We start from the raw sequence: 20234 nt of genomic DNA, 5'->3' as shown, positions 1-20234 counted from the left end.
CTGCTGGTTTTTGACACTGGCCTATCTCTAGGAAACCAGGCTGAGACTGGAGCCAAACAAGAGAGGGAGGTTAGAGGTTGAACGTGGACATGGATTTCCAAATCCAGGCCTGATTTAAGCCAATTGCATTTCCGCAAAATAAGCTTCGGCCAGAAAAGCCCTTGGGTTAAGCGTGCAATGTAGGTAGTCTGTGGAGTGGTTATACTCAGAGCCAGACTGCCTGAGCCTCAATCCTGACTCTACCCATTTCTGGGGCTCTAATACAAGGATTGGTAAAGTAGAGGGTCAGCGAAAAAGAGGAAGATCTTCAATGAGATGGATTGACACAGTGGCTGCAAGAATGGGCTCAAGCATAATGACGGTCATGATGGTACAGGACCAGGCTGTATTTCGTTCTGATGTACACGGGGTCACTATGAGTCAGAACTGACTGGATGGCACCTAACAGCAACAATAAAAATACAAGGTCAAGACTCAGTGTCCCTGTGTCTTTGTTTTCTCCTTTCTCAATGGAACTAGTACACACTTCAGGAAGTTGCTTTGAGGAATAAATGAGGCAATACATGTAATGTTCTTAGAACAGTGCTTGGCACATGATATGCCCTCAGTTAAGGCTAGCGACTATTATTTGTGTTAGTGCTAGAGCTATTTACCCCACGGGCATGAATTTTCTGAAATCACCCACCATGTACAGGTCTAATATTTACCCATACCCAATGCCATTGAGTCGATGCTGACTCATAGTGAACCTATAGGACAGAGTAGAAATGTCCGTATAGAGTTTCCGAGGCTGTAAATCTTTACAGAAGCAGGTTGCCATGTCCAATAGAGATGATTATATTAATATCTACCTCTTACTGTGCCAGCATCATGCAAGGTATTTTTTATATATTAACTCAATAAATAGTTACAAAAACAGCTCGGGGTAGATAACATCATCCCGATTCTACAGATGAAGAATCTGAATGGTTGAATGACCTGGCCAAAGTCACATCATAGGTAAGTAACCATTTCAATGAGGATGGAGTTGTTTGCCAGTAGCTGAATATTTAAGAGTGGCTTAACCAATGAAAACAAGAAACAAGAAGTTTGAAATTAGGAAGTTCTGGAGTTGGTTGAGTAACTCCACAATGTCTCCCAGAACCCTGGCTTTCTCTTCTTTGGCTCAGTCATCCTGGCATACTGAATTCCCATTTTTTACTTTTGCTACCTCATGGTCATAAAATAGCTGCTGCAGTTCCAGGCATCACTTCCTCAATCCAATGTCCTAAGAAGGAAGGAATGGTGTAGAAAAAGATTTGCTCTAAATGAACTTCTGTATTTTGATCCCCTAAGTCAGGGTAAGTTTTCTATGCCAGAACTGGGTCACATCCTTACCCCTAGACTAATTGCTGGTGAAGTGAATAGGATTACTGGTTTAGGTGAATCACAAATACTTTAGGGGTGTGGTAGCTGCCAACTTGCATAAGATCCAAAGAAGACGGCTGGAGGGGTTGGAAATAGCCTTTCTTGTAGGTAACGAACAGGGTCTACCTGACCCTAGATTCTGAACTATTCCGTCTTTGAAGCTGGCTCATTTATTGTGTGCAAGGGACTGGAAGGAAAATTATGTAATAGAATGGTGAGATTTCATGGCAATAGCTTTGCAAATCGACATTATTTGAATGCTAACGGTTCCCTTCCTGGGCCTTTCCATTTCTAGAAATGTCAACTCACAAATCCTAGGCCTCTAGTCCATTCTCCAAAACACAACTATTTCAGCAGGCCAAAAAAAAAAAAAGGGACTTCTAGAGACTCACACTGGCTTTGAAGTCAGGCCAAGAAGTTGGCTTTTGGCAGCCAAGGAAAATCCATTGGCATCCGGAGTGGAAAACCCAGAACAGCTCGGGGTAAGTGTTGATCTAATTTGCATACACAGACAAATGAATTCTATTTTTATTTGGATCATTTTCCAATTTCCTTTCAGGCTAGAGCTTTGGAAGAAGCCGTACCTTATTAAAAATATATTACTGCATCTGCACATTTTAATCTGGGGTATGATGGACACTATGAACACCAGATTTGTGCTGTATTTTAGAATTAAATCCCCACTGTTTGGGTTTAATAGGGGATATGGTATACACAGCAGGAAGATGGCTGGTATATTTAATAGAAAAAAACAGGAAAAAAAAAAAAAAGAAAACCCTGTTGTGGTCAAGTTGATTCTGACTCATACCAACCCTGTAGGACAGAGTAGAACTCCGCCATTGAGTTTCTAAGGAGCACCTGGTGGATTTGAACTATTGACCTTCTGGTTAGCAGCCATAGCACTTAGCCACTACACCACCAGAGTGTCTGTGTTTAATAGAGACAATATAAATTTCAGGAAAGGGTTTTACTTTTTGCTTCATATTTTGTATCATACTGACTTGGTAAACATAGATCTTGCATCGGTAAGTAGGTGTGTTTTAGAAAGTTGCAGGTGGAAAAATTCAATAAAATGAACTCAGCCATAATTAAGCTATGAGACCTTATTAGTTAAAGAATTCTTGCAATATGCTTATGGTTGTTGCTGTTAGCTGCCGTTGAGTCAGCTTCCAACTCAAGCAACCCCGTGCACAACGAGATTGGATGGTTGTGACCTACGGGGTTTTCACTGGCTGATTTTTCAGAGGTAGATTGCCAGGCCCTTCTTCCTACTCTGTCTTTGTCTGGAAGCTCCACTGAAACCTGTTTAGCGTCATAGCAACACACAGGCCTCCACTGACAGACAGGTAGTGGCTGAGCTTGAACACAGGTCTCCTGCAGAGAAAGCGAGAATCCTGCCACTAAACCACCACTATCCCTGTTACGTCCTTAATCACACCTGTTTAATTGTCTTGTTCTGAATCTTTGACTAATCTCTCTCTCTCTTTTTGAGAGGAGGACATTAAAAAACTCTGTTTTGGATATGCCTTCCCTCCGTGTGGGCTCCGGGTCAGCTGTGAGAGCTACCATTTTACAAGGAAATGTGATCACTGATGACTAGGAAGCACTCGGTCGTTATGGACCGTCTCCTGCTCACTAAGGATTATGCAGCGGTCAGCAAGCTGTTTCCTGCCAATGGCCCCGCCGATCATAGAGTCTCTGCTGCAACTACTCATCTCTGCGATGGAAGCATGAAAGCAACCACAAACAATAGGTAATATTGTAATACGTGGCTGTGTCCTGATAAAACTTTATTTATGGGCATTGATATTTGAATTTCATATCATACTTACAAGTCACGAAATATTCTTCTTTTGATTTTTTCCCCCAACTATTAAAAAAATGTAAAAACCATTCTGAGCTTATGAGATAGACAGAACCAGGTGGTGGGCCAGATGTGGCTGTGGGCATTGGTTTCCCTTCTCCTGAGTGAGTGATTTCTATGCTTCAGGCACTGAACCAAGCACAACACGCATTATCTCGTTTAATTCTCACAACAACCCTAAGGGGTAGTTAGCATTGTTGTTGCCATTTAATAGATGAGTAAACTGAGGCTGAAGAGGTGGCACAGCCTGGAGTTGATGGGACCAAGATCACAACTTTTTAGCCTCATTCCACCCAAATGGTAAGTTGTTAGGAGATGAAATATCAATACTTAGAAGCATCATGTGTAGGGCTAAGCAATTTAAAGCAATAATTACAATGTTTCTTTATTTTCCTCAAAAAATACTTTTCTGTCTACCCTATCCCTATTCTCTTTGTGTTATCTTTCACTCTCCATTCAGGCTTTTATTTCTGTTTTAAATTTCACACTGGAAATGAAATAGCTTCCACGTGCCTGTTAGAAAGCCACTCTGTATTTTAGAATGGGAGCTGTAGGAGACACAGTTTTCTTCAGAAGACCAACTACGTGCTAACATCCAAAAAGAAGTTTCTCTTCAACGAACTCAGGACCTCAAAGCTAACTGACACTCTGGATTTAACCTGCAACTTTTTAATTAAAAAAGGGCAGGAGATTCGTGGAGTTCCTCTTTGCAGGTTGCTGAAATAACTAGAGATTCTGAATCTCTAGAAAATGGCTAGTAAATTCACGAGAACGTTCTGGAATTGAGAGGCCTGTGCTTTGCTGAACTCTTAGGTTTGAGTTCCAGTTGCTCCAAAAAATAAATAAATAAATAAATGGAAAGATAACATTAACAATTTTTAAAAAAGCAGATTTCAAAGATCTTTCTCCTATAAAGGATAATACTCAGCACCTCCGTTTTAATTTCCATCCCACTTGACGGGTAACATTTCTGGAACGTGTTTAGATTTTCAGTATCTGTTTAGTTTCAGAGGGATAAAAAGGAAAACACAAGCCCCACTTCTCGCCAAGTTACCGAGAAACACTCAGAAAGAGCGAAAACAAATTTTGCTTTGGCAAAACGGTAACGATCAGTGTCTATCTTGAGGGGCTGTGAATTCACTTATTCCCACTTAAATTTTTTTCCAAAGACTGCACTTTAGGGCGGAGGGCTGCTATTTTGGGTCTGAAACTCACAAGGCCAATTTTTTAATCTCCCTGAAAGATTTTCTGGGAAGATACATTTTTGTGGGTTTTCATCTGGAACCATCTCCTTCAGATACAGACATTGTTTCTTGAAGTTTCAGACCATCTTTACAGAAGGTCAAAGACCCAAAAGATGATGAGGCTCAACCTATCTGTCTCAGACGCAGACCCATCGTTTTCAGCTCTCCAGTCTGAGACCAACAGCCTCAGCATCTCTGGCCGCAAGATGCTCTCCTGCCGGACTCCGCTGCCTGCCCCGGATACCTCCCAACGTTAGTAGAGGATCTGGGTCGCCATGGAAATAAAGATGAAAGAAGCAGTCAAGGTAGAATGAAGGAAAGGATGTGGTATCATGGTCTAGGAAGAAGTGCAAAGCTGTTCTTACATTTAATAGACTCTTTCAGCCCCTTAATGATAACAAATTATTAAATGCTCTGATTTTCCTTTTGTTTTCCACGGACCCAACGGGAGTTAAGGAGCACTGGCAGTGCAACCGTTAAGCGCTCGGCTGCTAACCGAAAGGTTGGCGGTTCAAACCCACCCAGCAGCTCCATGAGAGAAAGACCTGGTGATATGCTCCCATAAAGATGACAGCCTAGGAAACCCTATGGAGCAGTTCCACCGTGCCACACGGGGTTGCTATGCGTCGAAAATAGACTTGATGGCACCAAACAGCAACAATAATGAGAGTTACAAATATTCATTCTATGTCATTCCCCAGGGACCCCTAATTACGTGAAAGGATGAAAGAGTCCACAGCAGATGGATAACGCTTGAATCATGGTAACAGTTGGATCATGCAAGGACACAGGACCCCAGAGCTGGAAGGACCATGGGCCCAGCACACCAAAGATGAGAATGGAATGATTCTGTCATTTAACACGTAACTTACATTCTCCTCTGAACCTGTGGGGACTGATTCCTCTTTAATTGACTAAAGGGAAGATAAAAACAAAAGCAAGAGTCAGGATGTTGGCAAAAAAAAAAAAAAAAAAAAAGCAGAATGTTACAAAAAGTGAAGGGTTAGTTAAGCTAGCATTACCTCCTGGTGCAACTCTTTGACATTGAATTGTTTACATGTATACTTTGTTCTAAACAGAACTTGAAGGAGATTTACAGAAATGTAAACAGTATAGAAGACGATATAAATTAAATTATGTATTCTTAAAATGCAACGAAGGGAAAACAAACCTACAAATGCAATGGAGTCAGGAGTGGGTTATGGCAAAAACACAAACCACAGAGCCTTAGCTGGTGTGGGTAAGACTCACATTTGCCTGTATGTTTTCTAGACATCTATGAAAAGAGGAAAATAATGATCCATCACTCAATATACCAAGACTGTTGGGTAAACACAAATGAGCCGCTCAGGAAAATCCTGTAACAGACTAGAGAAATTCATTCCACGGTCCCCATGGAGCAGGCAGGCAGGCCCTGTAACGTCAGCCTTATTCTAATTACAGCACAGTGACCAGCATAGGGCTGTTTCTCACATCAGCCCTCGCTCGGCGCCAATTTCATCAGGCCAAAGTTCAATTTGGCTAAAACGCTTCTATGGAAGGCCAAGAGCTGGGCTCCAACACATCCAACTTCAAATGTGTTACTCCCTACAGTAATTCTGGCATCTACAGTCCTGCCCCAATTCTATCAAAGGTCAACGCCACAATCAACACTTCAGCTGACCAAGTCTCAGCTTTGGAGTTCCTCTTTGTGTTTTTTTCTTCAGTGGTTCTTAAATTTTTTTTTTGGAGTGGAGGGGTGGGTTACAGACACTTTGAGACTCTTTTGAGAGATGTGGACTCTCCTCCCAGAAAAATGAACATAAAATATCATGCAAATGATTTCAGGGTGCTCACGGACCCTTTGAATCTCATCTCTTGGATTCCAGATTAAGAGTTTGTGATGGTTAATTTTATACACCAACTTGGCTAGGCTATGGTGCCCAGTTGTTCAGCCAAACACTAGTTCAGATTCAGTTATGAAGCAGTTATAAGAGATTAAATCAGTTAGCCTTAAGTAAGGCAGATTGCCCTCCATAATGTGGGTGGGTCTCAACTAATCGGTTGAAGGCCTTAAGAGCAAAAAGGGAGTTTTCCCTAGGACATGATGTATTCTGTCTCCAGACTACAAACAGACATTTCCCCCCAGAGCCCTTACTCTTCACTCTTCCCGTCACCTGATCTGTGAGGTTTGAGACACAAGGCAGCAGGAATCTCTAGCCTGTCATCTTACCACGATTTTGGACTCACCAGCGTCCCACAATCACATAAGCCAATGCCTTAAAATAAATCTCTCTCTCTCTCTCTAAATATGAAACCAAACCAGTTGTTGTTGAGTTGATTCTGACTCATGGAGACCCCCTATGTTTCAGAGTAGAACTGCAACTCATGGAGTTTTCAATGGCTGAGTTTTCAGAAGTAGATCACCAGGTCTTTCTTCCAAGGTGCCTCTGGGTGAACTCAAACCACAAACGTTTTGGTTAGTAGCCTAGCACGTTAACCAATGGCACTGCCCAAGGACTCCATCTATGTCCGTCAGTCTATGAAACTTGCTGAATATTTGATATGTGAAGGAGCCCTCGTGGGCAATGGTTAAAGAGCTTAGCTGCTAACCAAAAGGTTGGCAATCTGAACTCACCAGTCGCTCTGTGGAAAAAAGATGTGGCAGTCTGCTTCTGTAAAGATTACAGCCTTGGAAACCCTATGGGGAAGTTCTACTCTGTCCTGTAGGGTCGCTATGAGTCGGAATCGAATCAACCGCCATGGGTTTGCTTTGGCTTTTTATATATGTAAAATATTTTGCACAGTGCCTGCACATAGTAAGCATTCAATTAACAACAGCAATTTTTATGAATGCTGGGAAGAAGAGTTAAAGGCTAATTGTATTAAACCTATTTAAGACTCTTCTTAAACTCTTTCATATTGATTTTGAAATCTCTTTAAGTCTGCTCAGGTCAAGTATATGTTTTCTCCCAAACCCATTATAAACAGATGTTTTTAACACCATCCTCAGGCTATATTAGGTTCCAAGGGCAGGATGGGGTAGGGAGATGTAGGTCTCAGTTAAAATCCCGAGGACCTGTTCCCTTACAGTACAGTGTCATGTTGACCTTTGTAAAACAAAGATTCTGGAACATACTAATTTTCATATGTTGTGATAGTAGTTTGAGGTCTTTATCCTTTTGACTGCACTGATGAACCTGCCCAGTGTGTAAACTTGATAGGTGTGCCTCTTATGCCATTGCCCAAGTGACTGATAAAAACTTCAAATCAACAGGGCCAAGGCCATGTTCCAGAGGCCTTTCAGGAAAGAGCTTCTTGCCATGTGGTTTTATTCCTTTAATAAATATTCTTGGGGGCTTGTACCACTCCATCTCGTTGACATGCATTAGATGCAACTCTACAGAACTAAAAGGTTAATACTTACAAAGGTAATAATAATGTCGCAACCCACGTTGTTGGGCTGTGTCTGGTGGTAGATTTAAAGCTTTACATTAGTATTCCAAGTCGGTGTTCAAAATGGAAGCAGATCATCCCTAATTTCTAGGGTTCTGCTCCAACATCTATTGAACTTTTGATGCACTCTAAACCATTCCTCCCCTGGGGGTTAGAGGTGTGTCCCTATCCCCCTTGAAAGCTGACTGATACACCACAGCGTCCTCATTGAGCCAGTTCTTTCAGTCAAGCATTTGGTCTGTGTTTGTACTTAGCAAAGTTTCCACGCTCAGTGGTGGTGTTCTTGTCGTTAGTTGCCATCGAGTTGGCCCCCAATTCATGGTGACCCCATGCACAATGCAGCCCAGTTCTGCACCATTTCTGTGATTGGTTATGGATTGGACCATTGTGATCCACAGGATTTTTACAGGTTGATTTTCGGAAGTAGATTTCCAGGCCTTTCTTCCTAGTCTGTCTTAGTCTGGGAGCTCTGCTGAAACCTGTTCAGCAGCATAGAACACACAAGCCTCCGCTGACAGAAGGGTGGTGGCAGCGCGTGAGGTACATTGGCCAAGAGTCAAACTCAGGTCTCCTGCATGGAAGGTGAGAATGTGTCCAGTGTCTCAGCTCAGTACACAATGGTAAATGAAAGCCTCATGCACCTTCTTCCTTTCCTCTTTGTTTCCCACACGGCAGTGGGCCTATCAATTCAGGAACCAGGGACCATCAGAATCCAATTCACCACTTTCTGCTGCCAATAAGGTGTGTGTTACGGTGGATAAGCTTTAAAGCAGGACTTCGAACTGGTTTGTTCCCCTTCAAACCCCTGATGAGAATTGGTATTTCACCCCAGATATACTGAATCAGAATCTACATTTCAACAAGATCCTCAGGTCATTCTTTTGTATAACACATTTCGAGAACAACTGATCTACTAGCAAGGCAATAGGTTTGGTTTTGGTTTGATCTCTTAGTGGTTCTCAGAACTGGTCCCTAACCAGCCGCATTCGCATCGCCTTGCTATGAATGTAAAACCTCAACAGGGGCTCAAGCCTGTAGGAACCAGTTCCAAGCCCTGCTTCAAAGACGAGAAAAGATGACTTAGTTTTCCCACACGGGGAATGTAATGCTTAGAGAGAGAACAAGAATGATTTCAAAGTTCAATTTCTGTAAACCAAGAGGCATTTATCAGGTTAACAAGATCCCAGTCAAAGGAACATAATATGTGAGGCTCATCAGGAAACAGAGTGTGAGATTCTCATTCACAGAAAAAAAAAAAAATGGAAATAATTTTGTCTTCTTCAACGAACTGGGCAACTGGTTATTATCTGGTAAATATAAAGACAGTCCAACCGCGTCAACAACAATGGTTCAGTTTGTAATCTGAAGGGCCCAGCCTAGACACTTCTGTTCCTGAGCACAAGGAGCTGAATGGCACATAAACTTCTCAGTATGAATTTGAATAAAATGCTCTCTTCTCCTTTAAAGACGCAGCACTTTAAAGAGCTCAGCTGTTAACCAAAAGGTCAGCAGTTCGAGTCCACCAGCCACTCCTTGGAAACCCTATGGCCCAGTTCTACTCTGTCCTATCAGAATCGACTCGACAGCACTGGGTTTGGTTTTTGGTTTGTCCTTTAAAGAGCACATTCAACTCCTAAAAGAAAGTTTCTTTTACTTGCTCTCATGTGGTAGCACTTCAGCCAACAGATGGCCTGCAGCCAGTGGGCCTTCCGGAAGCTTCGCTGTGATCCTGGGATAGCTCTCCTGCACTCTTGGATTTCACAGAAGCCGTAACATCTCTACGCTTAAGCCCAGATTTTCCAGCCCATCTTTCAGGTGTTTTCATACAGCCCAGACCTTCTTAACGGGAATCCCGGTAGGAGGGAGGGTGTAAAAATCTGTCTTTTAAGCAAATACCCCAGACGATTCAGAGGAAAGTTAACCTCCTCTTTATCTATTTGGACCTTCAATGCTTGCTCCCTCTTCTCAACACCCATAGTATTTGTCACCTGCGCCCATAAATTAACGCTGTTGTTGTTGGTTGCCCTCAGGGCGATTCCAACTCATGGTGACCCCATGTATTACAGAGTAGAGCTCCCCCACAGGGTTTTCTTGGCTGTAATCTTTACAGATGCAGGTCACCATGTCTTTCTCCCACAGAGTTGCTTGGTGGGTTTGAATCGCCAACCTTTAGGTTAGCAGCCGAGTGTTTAACTGCTCGCGCCACCAGGGTTCCTTCCTTGGCTATAATCTTGATGGAAGCAGATCACCACGCCTTTTCTTCTGCCACTAGGTGGGTTGAAACCACCAACCTTTAGGTTTGCAGTTCAGGGCACACCGAATACTGGATTGCAAACTTCATTGTTTTGGGATGGGATGATCACTAACTGAATGCCAGTCACTTTGCATTCATTGTCTTACTCAGTCCTACCAATAACCTGGAAGGCAGGTATCACTGGCCAGTTTTACAGCCAAGGAAACCGACTGGCAGGGTTTATGTGGTCCATGTCGATTCACACAGCCAGTGACTATCAGAGCTGAGATCTGATTATGTGTCTCTTTAGCTTCAGAGCTCATATTCTTTTTCTACCCCTCATTTGACTCCTCCAAAGGAAAGCAGGAAAAAGGCAATTTCAGGCAATATTCCAAATACATTATTTTCTAATTGCTTGCATGCACGTGAGTGTGCGTGTGCACATGTGTGCATATTTTGTGCCTCCAAGTGGATTTCAAGTCTTTTGATGATAGAGCAAAGGGGTCTCATACTTGTTTGCACCAGGGTGGTACTGCCACCAGAAGCCACACTTGGACATCAAGATCATGACTAGCCATTGTTCATACTTGGAGATATTATGAGGACACCATTCACTGTGTCTCAGAGAGTTCTCCGTAGAATTATTTTATTCTCATAACAATGCTGTTAGATAAACATATTCCCTACATTGTTGTTGTTAGGTACCACCGAGTTGGTTCCAACTCATAGTGACCCTACATACAACCAAACGAAACATTGCCAGCGCCTGCACCATTCTCACAATTGTTGCTAAGTTCGTGCCCATTGATGCAGCCACGGTGTCAATCCATCTTGTTGAGGTTCTTCCTCTTTTTCGCTGACCTCCTACTTTACCAAGCATGATGTCCTTCTCCAGGGACTGGTCTCTCCTGATAACATGTCCAGAGGGAGCAAGACAAAGTCTTGCTTCTAAGGAGCATTCTGGCTGGACTTCCTCCAAGACAGATTTGTTCATTTTTCTGGAGTCCATACTAGTCAATATTCTGCTACAGATGAGAAAATAGGGGTTCCAAGGTTGTCCAAGGTCACACAACCCCGTCTTTCTGATTCCGGCTGCTATGTAAGACTTGCCCTACACAAGATTTTGCAAGATCATCTGTCCCAACCCTTTCATTCAACAGATGAGGAAAGAGAAACCCAAACAGGGCAAGTAAATTTTGCAGGGTCACACAGAGCCAGTGGCAGCCCAATTAACCCAGAACTGTAAAGCACAGGTTTAATTCAGTAACTGGGTTCTAACCATTTTTTGACAAGTACGCCGTAACGTGAAGTTGATTTCTTCAAAGGTTATTGTTGTTAATTTTTATATCTATATAATAAAAATTATTTCACTAATCAAGACCATACCTTCAAATGACTTAGAGTTTCATATTCAAAGCCTGTTGTGGGAAAAATCCATTTCTGATGTTCTTCATTATAGACTTTTAGACTCCAAAGTCAGCTTACTTAAAAGCTTCTCAATCAAAAGAAAGAGAAGAAAGAGTGCGCAGGGTTAGTTATCAGTGAAAAGATAAGAATTTCTTAGTGTTCCTCCCCATTTTTTAAAATTTTTACAAGTGTGATTTTTATAGTTAGAATTTGTTCCACTTCAAGGAAAAGCAAACAAAGGTCCTCATTTTGTGTTCCACTTGAACATAAGCTGCCCCACAAGAATATCAGCTATGGGTGTGCAGGGTCTGGGACACTTCAGCAGAAAGGATTTAGCACAAAGAAAGTGAGTATGAACACGGCAGAATGAGTGGATCGTCCCTATTTTACTGCCATGTGGAGCTACATTTTTCTGACTGGGCGAAAGAAGGAAAGACAAGATTTACAGGTGATTTGGTGTTTACTTTCTCTTAATGTCATTATTTTTACAATCTGCTAAAGAAATAAAGTTGGATAATGATGCAAAAAACACCCAAAACAACGGGACTGAAATCAATGGATTCTGCCGTTAGGGCGATGAATGAACGTCGAGCTATCCCCATTGAAAAGTAAGGATCACTTGAATGAACATATCCCTTATAAACCCCAAAGATGAGGAAAGAGAAAGCCCTGGAGGCAATGGTTCAGTAGCTTCCAAAAACTGGACAGAACAACAGGTGACGAAGCGGACGTGGTCAGCGCCTCAACCTTCCCCAGCACAGTGGAAATAAATTGGGTAGTTAACAGCCAACACTCATCGGCCACTTTTAGAGTTCAAAGGTGGTCACCTAGGCCATCTCTCCTGGCCACCGATATACACAAATAACTCACTGGAAAACGCTTCCCTACATTATATTGCTGATAAAAGATTTAAAAAAATAAATAACTGGTGGTTGTTGAGGAAGGAGTATCAGAACAGAATGCCAACCAACACCCACCAAGGCTTTCATTAAATAGTGGAGTTTGCGTTCTGGGCAGAAGGGAGAAGGAAGGTTTCTGAACAACAGGAAACAAACACGGAAGAAGCGCAGGAAACCACCTGGATTCTGGACAAGAAAATACAGCTAACACCGCAGTGCCATCTGTATTTGTTGCCTGCCTTCCTTGAGCTAAGTGGTATGGATGTTTAGATGAAATTACTGGGTTGGATTTTCCAGCGCTATGAATTCACCCCAATCCTCCCCACACATACGTCTTGCTTGTCCTTTGGCCAAATATGAAACAGGCAAAAGTTTGAAACGTGTGGCACTATGATTTACTCAGCAAGAGTAATTAGGCAATAGCTCTCAGAATCACTCAGCCCATCTCCCCCATTTCCTTGTACAGCACATGCCACAGACTCTTTAATTCTAGGGGGGTGGCGGGAAATAATCAGTGATTTGCATTTTCCTATAGCCCAGCACGTGACGTGGTTGCCCAGGTGGTGAACTGGTGGACACCCTCCCTGGCTTTTCCAAAGGAGAGTGACACCTAGTGGCTCATGATGATTGTGCCTGTCTGGGGAACAGAGAAGATTAAAAACAGGGCTTCCAACCGGTTCCTTCCAGTTCAAAGCCTGGCTGAGAATTGGCATTTCTAATAAGCTCCCAGGCGATGCTAAGGCTGCTGGTTAGGGACCAATTCTGAGAACCACTAGTACAGCAGTGGGTCTCAGAATTTATTATACATAAGAATCACCTGAGGATCTTGTTAAACTGTAGATTCTGATTCAGTATATCTGAGGTGGAAATGCAAATTCATAGCAGGGGTTCAAACTGGTTTGTCTGGATAAAAAAACACAGAGGCGGTTCATCTTGCTAGGTAAGAGCTCTCAGAAGAAACCAGGAGGAAGCCATCAGTAAAACAAACCATTTTAGAAAAACAAAGCAAACGAAATCATGCTATACCACGGCCCTGTGTCAAGAACCGGAATCATTCTAAGAATGAAAAATTCTACTTGTCCATTTCCCTTTCTTTTGCATGAAACCCATGTGTTTAACATGACAGGCATTTCATTTTTCCTGGGAGTAAATCAGAAGTCTTCAACCTAATGGCAAGTTGAATCATTTCTGGAGCAGAAAAAGAAATCCCACGCCTGGTTGAATACACTGATAGACCCAACAGTAGTAATTTCTCAAGCCATCCCAGCTCAAAAGGACTCTGTAAATCTTGGAGAGTCTTGAAAATAAGACTTACCTTTTTCCAGAACAGTTTGCCCAGAGGTGAAGAGGTGGGTCCTGCTTTCTCCTTGCCACCTTCCTTTGCTGTCTCAGTCGATGCTGCAGACGGCACGTGACCCGGGGGGTTGCAGCTTTTAGGATTCTTGGCTGCCCCTTGGGCCTCCTGAGGTATGAAGTTGGCCTTGTCTGACTTGGGGTCAGGCAAAGTAGGGGGTGACTTTTCAGCACCCTATAGTGTTAGATATATATGAAGGAAAAAAATTCAAAATGATCTCAAGAATTCAAAACTGAAAGATCACTTTTTTAAAAAATAAACATGGGTTGTGGTTATGTGTGATGTTAATTGTCTTCTTTGTAATTTTCTGCATTTTCCAAACGTTCTACTATGAACATGGATGTGTTAAAATCTTGGAGAAAAAAAAAAAGTCAAGATATTTTTCCTTTGGAAAAAAATTTTTTTTTTTTTTTTACTATGTTCATGTAAATAATTAGTTAGCAATGAAGGTGATGTTCAGAGCCACTTTGCTGTTAGAAGATAGCATTCTTATCTAGCCCACTGGTCTCCAAGCAGTTTTGATCACGTCCCCATCAGTAAAAACATTTTGAACATGCACCCCAATAGATGCATATTCTTTTATTAGGTGTTATAAGCATGCACTGATTATCTAAAGTAGAGTTAAAGAAGGGCTGAGATAAATATAACTTAAAATAGAAATTCTGAACTTTTCTTCCTACATTCCATTTTGGAGATCACCGTTGTAGGCTCAAAGTAAACATGTGAAACCTTTGAAAGCCATAACTCGACAGGACTGCCTTGTTTTTCCGGGTCTGAGAAGTTTTCTACCTTTGACAGGGTGCAGTTTACCACTTTTCAATCACTGGTTTTAGTGGAAAATATTTGAGCTCTCTTTCTCTGACAGGTTTCCGCCTTGCACAGGTTCTGGCTTTCGCAGGTTTTACTGTATAAGACAGCTAGCCTGGAACTCAGGGAAGGCGTGTGAATTGGAAGAGCATCACAAACCCCATTTCTTTACTTAGATCCAGCCCCCCACATCCCACAATTAGCACTTCTTTAATTAAGTGCTATTCATGCAATTCATGCGGTCCCTAGTCTCTCTCTCTTTCGGTCTCTCTCTCTCTTTCGGTCTCTCTCTCCCTTTTGGTCTCTCTCTTTCTCCTCTCTCCTCTCCCTTTCTCCCTCCCTCCCTCCCTCCTCCCCCCCAGGCCATGCTGAGATCCAAATCTGACATCTGACATCCGATATCTTTTAGTGACCATGCTGTTAATTGCTCTGCTACCTCCTGAGTCCTGGCATAAAGAAAGGTGTGGGAGAACTATAGTTGAAATTTGTATTAACATGAGTAAATATTAGCATTAAAAAATTTAACACTAGGTTCCTCTTACCTAACCTCTTTGTCTTAAGCATTTTTGTTTTTTACAATGTTTGTTCCAGGGGCCTATGACTCAGTTCCTGGAAATTCCCAGGGATGTCAGCTCTTTGACTACATTTTCTTACTAAAGGGTGGGGAAAAAACCTGGCAGTAAAAATGGGGTGTGGACAAGTTCAGGAAGTTCCATAGTATTTCTGATGCTGGAAAGAGTCATAGAGACCTGGTCCAATGGCTGCAATTTCACAAATGGAGAGATTGAGGCCATGCTCTGCCCAACATTAAGTGGCACGACCTAACTCCAGCCTGGATTCGTGGCTCCTATCTAGCGAGCTTTCTACCACAACACTTTGCCTCTCCAAAAGGTGTTTGAAATAACACAAAATTTGATAAAACATAGTATCTTCTGTATTAACTTTTTTTAGTAATAAGCAGGACTCGTTTACTGAGCAGACTCTGAGTTCGAATCAGCAGTTAAAGGGCCAAAGTATAGAAATGACTTTTGTGATAGGTGAAAATTAAAGGAGAATGACAGTTTCATTTAAAAGAGTACAAAACTGCACAGTGCTTGAATTTAAAATAACTTCTGCATTTTATAGACAGTGAAGTCCAAATGACCTATGCCAAATCCTCATTATCAACATGGTTAGGTTCCAAAGACCAGGTCATTATGCAGAAATAGCGAATGACCACATCAGATAACAAAAAGGAAAGTGTTTACATCATTACACTACTGCCAAACTGCTGAGAATTATGGCCCAGCCAAGCTGACACATAACCTTAACCATCACAGCCAGCGTTACTCGCTCCTGGCACCTCAGCATTTGTTACTGCCAGGCATAAGGTCTTCAACATGCAAAACAGTAGGATAGAAGATTTTTCACTATTGTCACAAACGGAAGTGTCAGACAATGAGATGGTTGATAAATGAGGAGCAGGTGTAGTTCATGAAGTTCTGTGTTACTGTATGTTCCAAATGGTCTTGGGCACCTGGTGCTGTTTTAGCCCTAAATGGTGATTAAAGGGGACTGCCTAAAGGGTAAGTACCTTTTTTTTCAGAAAACATGAAAAAGAAAGTAGTATTTATTCATTTACTTACCCTTCCTCCCCACAAAAATGCACTGAGTGCTTTCTATGAGCCACAATGTATACTAAATGCTAGGGCTTCATGTGTCCTAATGGACTTTGAAGCCCTGGTGGTGCAGTGGTTAAGAGCTTGACTGCTAACCAAAAGGTCGGCAGTTCGAATCCACCAGCCGTACTTTGGAAACACTGGGGCAGTTCTACTGTGTCCTATAGGGTTGCTATGAGTCAGAATCGACTTGCTGGCAACAGATATAATGGCGTTTACTATCCACTAGGAGAGATAGCTATTAAACAAATAATTCCGCAAATAAACATAGAATTTCAACCGTGATAAGTGCTACTGAGGGAGAGAGAGAGAGGGCTTGGTAGTTTTTTTTTTTAAAAAAAGCTGAAATAGGGAAGTAGATCCAGTCCTGACAATCAAGGGAGGTTTTGCTGAGAAAGGACGATTGTGCTATGATCCAAAAGATGACTGGAAATAGACTGGGGAGGGTGGAGGGAGTGTTTTGTGCCCAGGGAACAGCGAACTCTATGGCTCTCTGGCAAGAGGAAGCGTGGCCTGGGAAGGAGGCAGAAAAAGTGAGGCGTGGTCCAGCATGGGTACCTCCCTAACATCAACCTCCACCTTCTGCTTTCCTGGGAGAATCCCCATTTGTTCAGGGATTCACTTCAGACAATGTGCTCAGGCATTGGGACTGGCTCCATTTCTGTCTCTGGCTTAGGCCAATCATCAGTCCTGCCAATGGCATTGGAATAGAGGCTGGATTATTTTATGACCCCATGCCGCTTTGACTTAATTCTGTTGCTTGGCTTTTTATACTTTAGAGGCTAAGCATCTGTCCAGCTCATAAAAAAAAAAAAATGCACTCAGCCTTCTCACCCAAAGCCACGCTGGGGTGAGAAAAAAAGTCTCCAGATGCCGAAATTCTAGAATTTTTTCTGGATAGGTCCAGTTTACCAAATCCTTCTGGTTTGGCTGGTTTCCACATGCCATTTCACCCCCTCCCCCATCTTCCTTTCTCTGCCTCCTCCACTTGGACCACAGTCTCTTTTTCAAGATGAAATTTCCAGCCTTTAACTTTGATTTAATAGTAACGCTGTTCGCAGCTCTTGAATGCCCTAACAACAGCCCTATGAGGAAGGAACTAGTTATGCCTACTTCACAGATAAGGAAATTCGAGTTCTTCATGGTTAAATAACTCATATGTGGTCATACAAATAAGGGCGCAGAGTTGACATTTGGCTCAAGGGAGGTGGATTCCAAAATCAGGCTCTTAATACTCACTGCCTTGGAGTCGATTCTGACTCATAGTGACTCTCTAGGATGGGGTCATATTGACCCTGCTCCTAGGGTTTCCAAGGAGCGGCTGGTGGATTCCAACTGCCTGACTGTTGGCTAGCAGCCTGAGCTCTTGACCACTTGGCCGCCAGAGCTCATAAACACTCTATACCCCACTGTTTCCAGTGAACCAGAGTGCCCTCCCCCAGCTCTATTCTACTATCAACGGTAGGATCATTTCCACAATGCATTTTCAACAAGGGCAGTATCACCCCTTGAAACTTGGTTCTTGGTGTGGGAGTATGAAAAAATAGCTTAACTATTCAAAGGGTCTGTGGCCCTGCAAAATGTCATATCTGTGATACTGAAATTTCCCAGTGGTATCAGGGAGGGCAATTAGCAAAAAATGTCTAAAAGGTCTTCATAGTGGATGCCATATTGAAGAAATGTTGAGGTCTACACCTACCAGTTTTACTGAGTAATAGCCACTTCTGTCTACAGTGGTCAGAGGCCCTGAGACCCTTGCAAAATATTTCAAGGGTCTATCTCATCTCTATTATATTTATAATAATATAATACCTCTATTGTTGTTAGGTGTTATCGAGTGGATTCTGCTGACTCATAGCGGCCCCATGTGATAGAGTAGAACTGGCCCACAGGATTTTTCAGGCTGTAATCTTTATGGGAGCAGATGGCCAGGTCTTCCTCCCATGGAGCCACTGGGTGCTTTTGAATCGCCAACCTTTTGGTTAGCAGCTGAGTGCTTAACTTTGTGCCACTGGGCTCTGTGTAATTATTTGTTGAAAGTATACCTCCCTTTCTAGACTGTGAGCTCTGTGAAGGTAAGAACCGTTACACTTTGGTCCCCCTTATATTCCTAGCTCCCACATGGCACAGCATCTGGCATAAAATAAGTATTAAATGAATAATTATAGGGAGGCAACCAGAGAGAGATACCCATGCAGTATCCTGTCAGGTCATGTTTCCACCTATTCGCTCCTTACTTGGCTACAGAGTCACAATCAGAAGTCGTTTAGCCTTTTCCTCTTTCCCTGCCCACACCTCTCCTTACTTCCCAAAGAGGTTCCCCAGATGGCATCCTACCAGAGTCAACTGGCTTAATACTCTTTATCTGAAGTACAGAGACAACAAAATTCTATCCGTGTTATTAGAGACAATCCCAGGAATAGGGCTGCCAGATTCAGCAAATAAAAATACAGGTTGTCCAGTTAAATTTGAATTTCAGGTAAAAGATGAATAATCTTTTAGTATAAGTATGTCCCAAACATTGCATGGGACATACTTATATTTATACTAAAAAAAAAAAAGACTCGTTTGTCCAAAATTTGAATTTAACTGGGTGTTCTGTATTTTATCTGGCACTGCTACCCATGAAATCCTAACGTATCGGATTTGGAGACTGTGTATCAACAGGCCTTACCTTCTTCCATCATAAATTTTCATCTTGTCTTTGCGTTTGGGTTGTGGGAGAGGGGCGCGTTTGTAGGATGAAGCATTACACAGAGAACTGAAAAGCAATGAATGTGCGACAGAGCTTATGAATCAATGAGCCAGCTCAGCTGCTAACCTTCTAGCTGCCTTGCAGAGAGGGTAGGCATTGCGAAAACCCAAGTGGGGACAGGAGCATTTCTGGTCATGCCAAGAACATTTCAAAACAATGCCTGGCCTTGTGTACATGTTGTTGTCAAATGCAGGAGGACATGTGAAAAGTATCATTCCACAGGCAACCCATGTGATTAAGCCAAGGAAAAGAGATTCAGATTCACCAGAGGAAAGCTGATACTTTTATTTATAACAATAGACCTACCTCATTATGTCATCTTACCCCTCCACCACTTTTTAAACTAACAAAATTCTTTTTATAAAATTCTTTTTATAGAGAGGGAAAATGGGATGTAGAGAAGTGAACCTAGTAGTTAGCCAGAATTAGTACCCATTGGATTTTTCTCGGTAAAAACAGAAGAGAGGGTTTTAACTTTGAATTGGCTTGGATTCCCCTTTTTCTGTCCTAGGTTACAACCACATGCAGGGACTGAGGGTAAATATCACACCTATAATTGTGTAACAGGAAGCCCTGCTGGTGTAGTGGTTAAGAGCCCCGGCTGCAAACTAAAAGGTTGGCAGTTAAAATCCACCAGGCGCTCTTTGGAAACTCTATGGGGCCGTTCTACTCTGCCCTATAGGGTCGCTATGAGTCAGAATAGACTCGATGGCAGTGGGTTTGGTTTTTTGATTTTTGGAATCACATAACACAGTCCACTGATAGAATCTGGTTGGCCCGTTTTAATGGCTCTATTTTCCTAACTTTGCGGATGACAATAAACAAAAGAGGAAAAGAAAAAACTGTCCTGGTTGTTGTTGGATGCCATTGAATCGATTCCAACTCATAGTGACCCCATGTGACAGAGTAGAACTGCCAGAGCCCCTGGGTGGGCTCGATCCACCGACCTTTCAATTAGCAGCCGCACGCTTAACTGTTGTGCGGCCAGCCAGGGATCCTCAGGGGTAAAAGTGAATCAGTTCTACCAAATTGCTGCATAAATGAGAATTCAGAACTGCTGGGATTCATCCCCTTACTTTAATTCACATTCACGTAAAAAACAGGTTGAATGTAACTCAAGGCAAAATGCTCAAGTCCTTGAGTCTGTCTTAGAGTCCCTGAAAGGGATGCT

The 20234-nt window shown here is 42.4% G+C and overlaps 1 protein-coding gene across 3 annotated transcripts in view; it reads right to left on the bottom strand.

Moving 5' to 3' along the window:
- Window positions 1–20234, bottom strand: part of BCAS1 (brain enriched myelin associated protein 1) — a 115469-nt gene that overhangs the window by 25481 nt on the left and 69754 nt on the right. For all 3 annotated transcript variants that reach the window (XM_049869836.1, XM_049869838.1, XM_049869839.1), the window contains 2 exons: window positions 13805–14017; window positions 5388–5429 (listed from right to left, as the gene is read on the bottom strand). In XM_049869836.1, coding sequence (XP_049725793.1) covers window positions 5388–5429; window positions 13805–14017 — 255 coding nt within the window. The remainder of the gene's footprint in view (window positions 1–5387; window positions 5430–13804; window positions 14018–20234) is intronic.

This window comes from Elephas maximus, chromosome 25 (genome assembly GCF_024166365.1).
Source record: "Elephas maximus indicus isolate mEleMax1 chromosome 25, mEleMax1 primary haplotype, whole genome shotgun sequence".
NCBI lineage: Eukaryota > Metazoa > Chordata > Mammalia > Proboscidea > Elephantidae > Elephas > Elephas maximus.
Note: the sequence above shows the minus strand (reverse complement) of the source record. Positions and strands in the feature narration are given on the sequence as shown.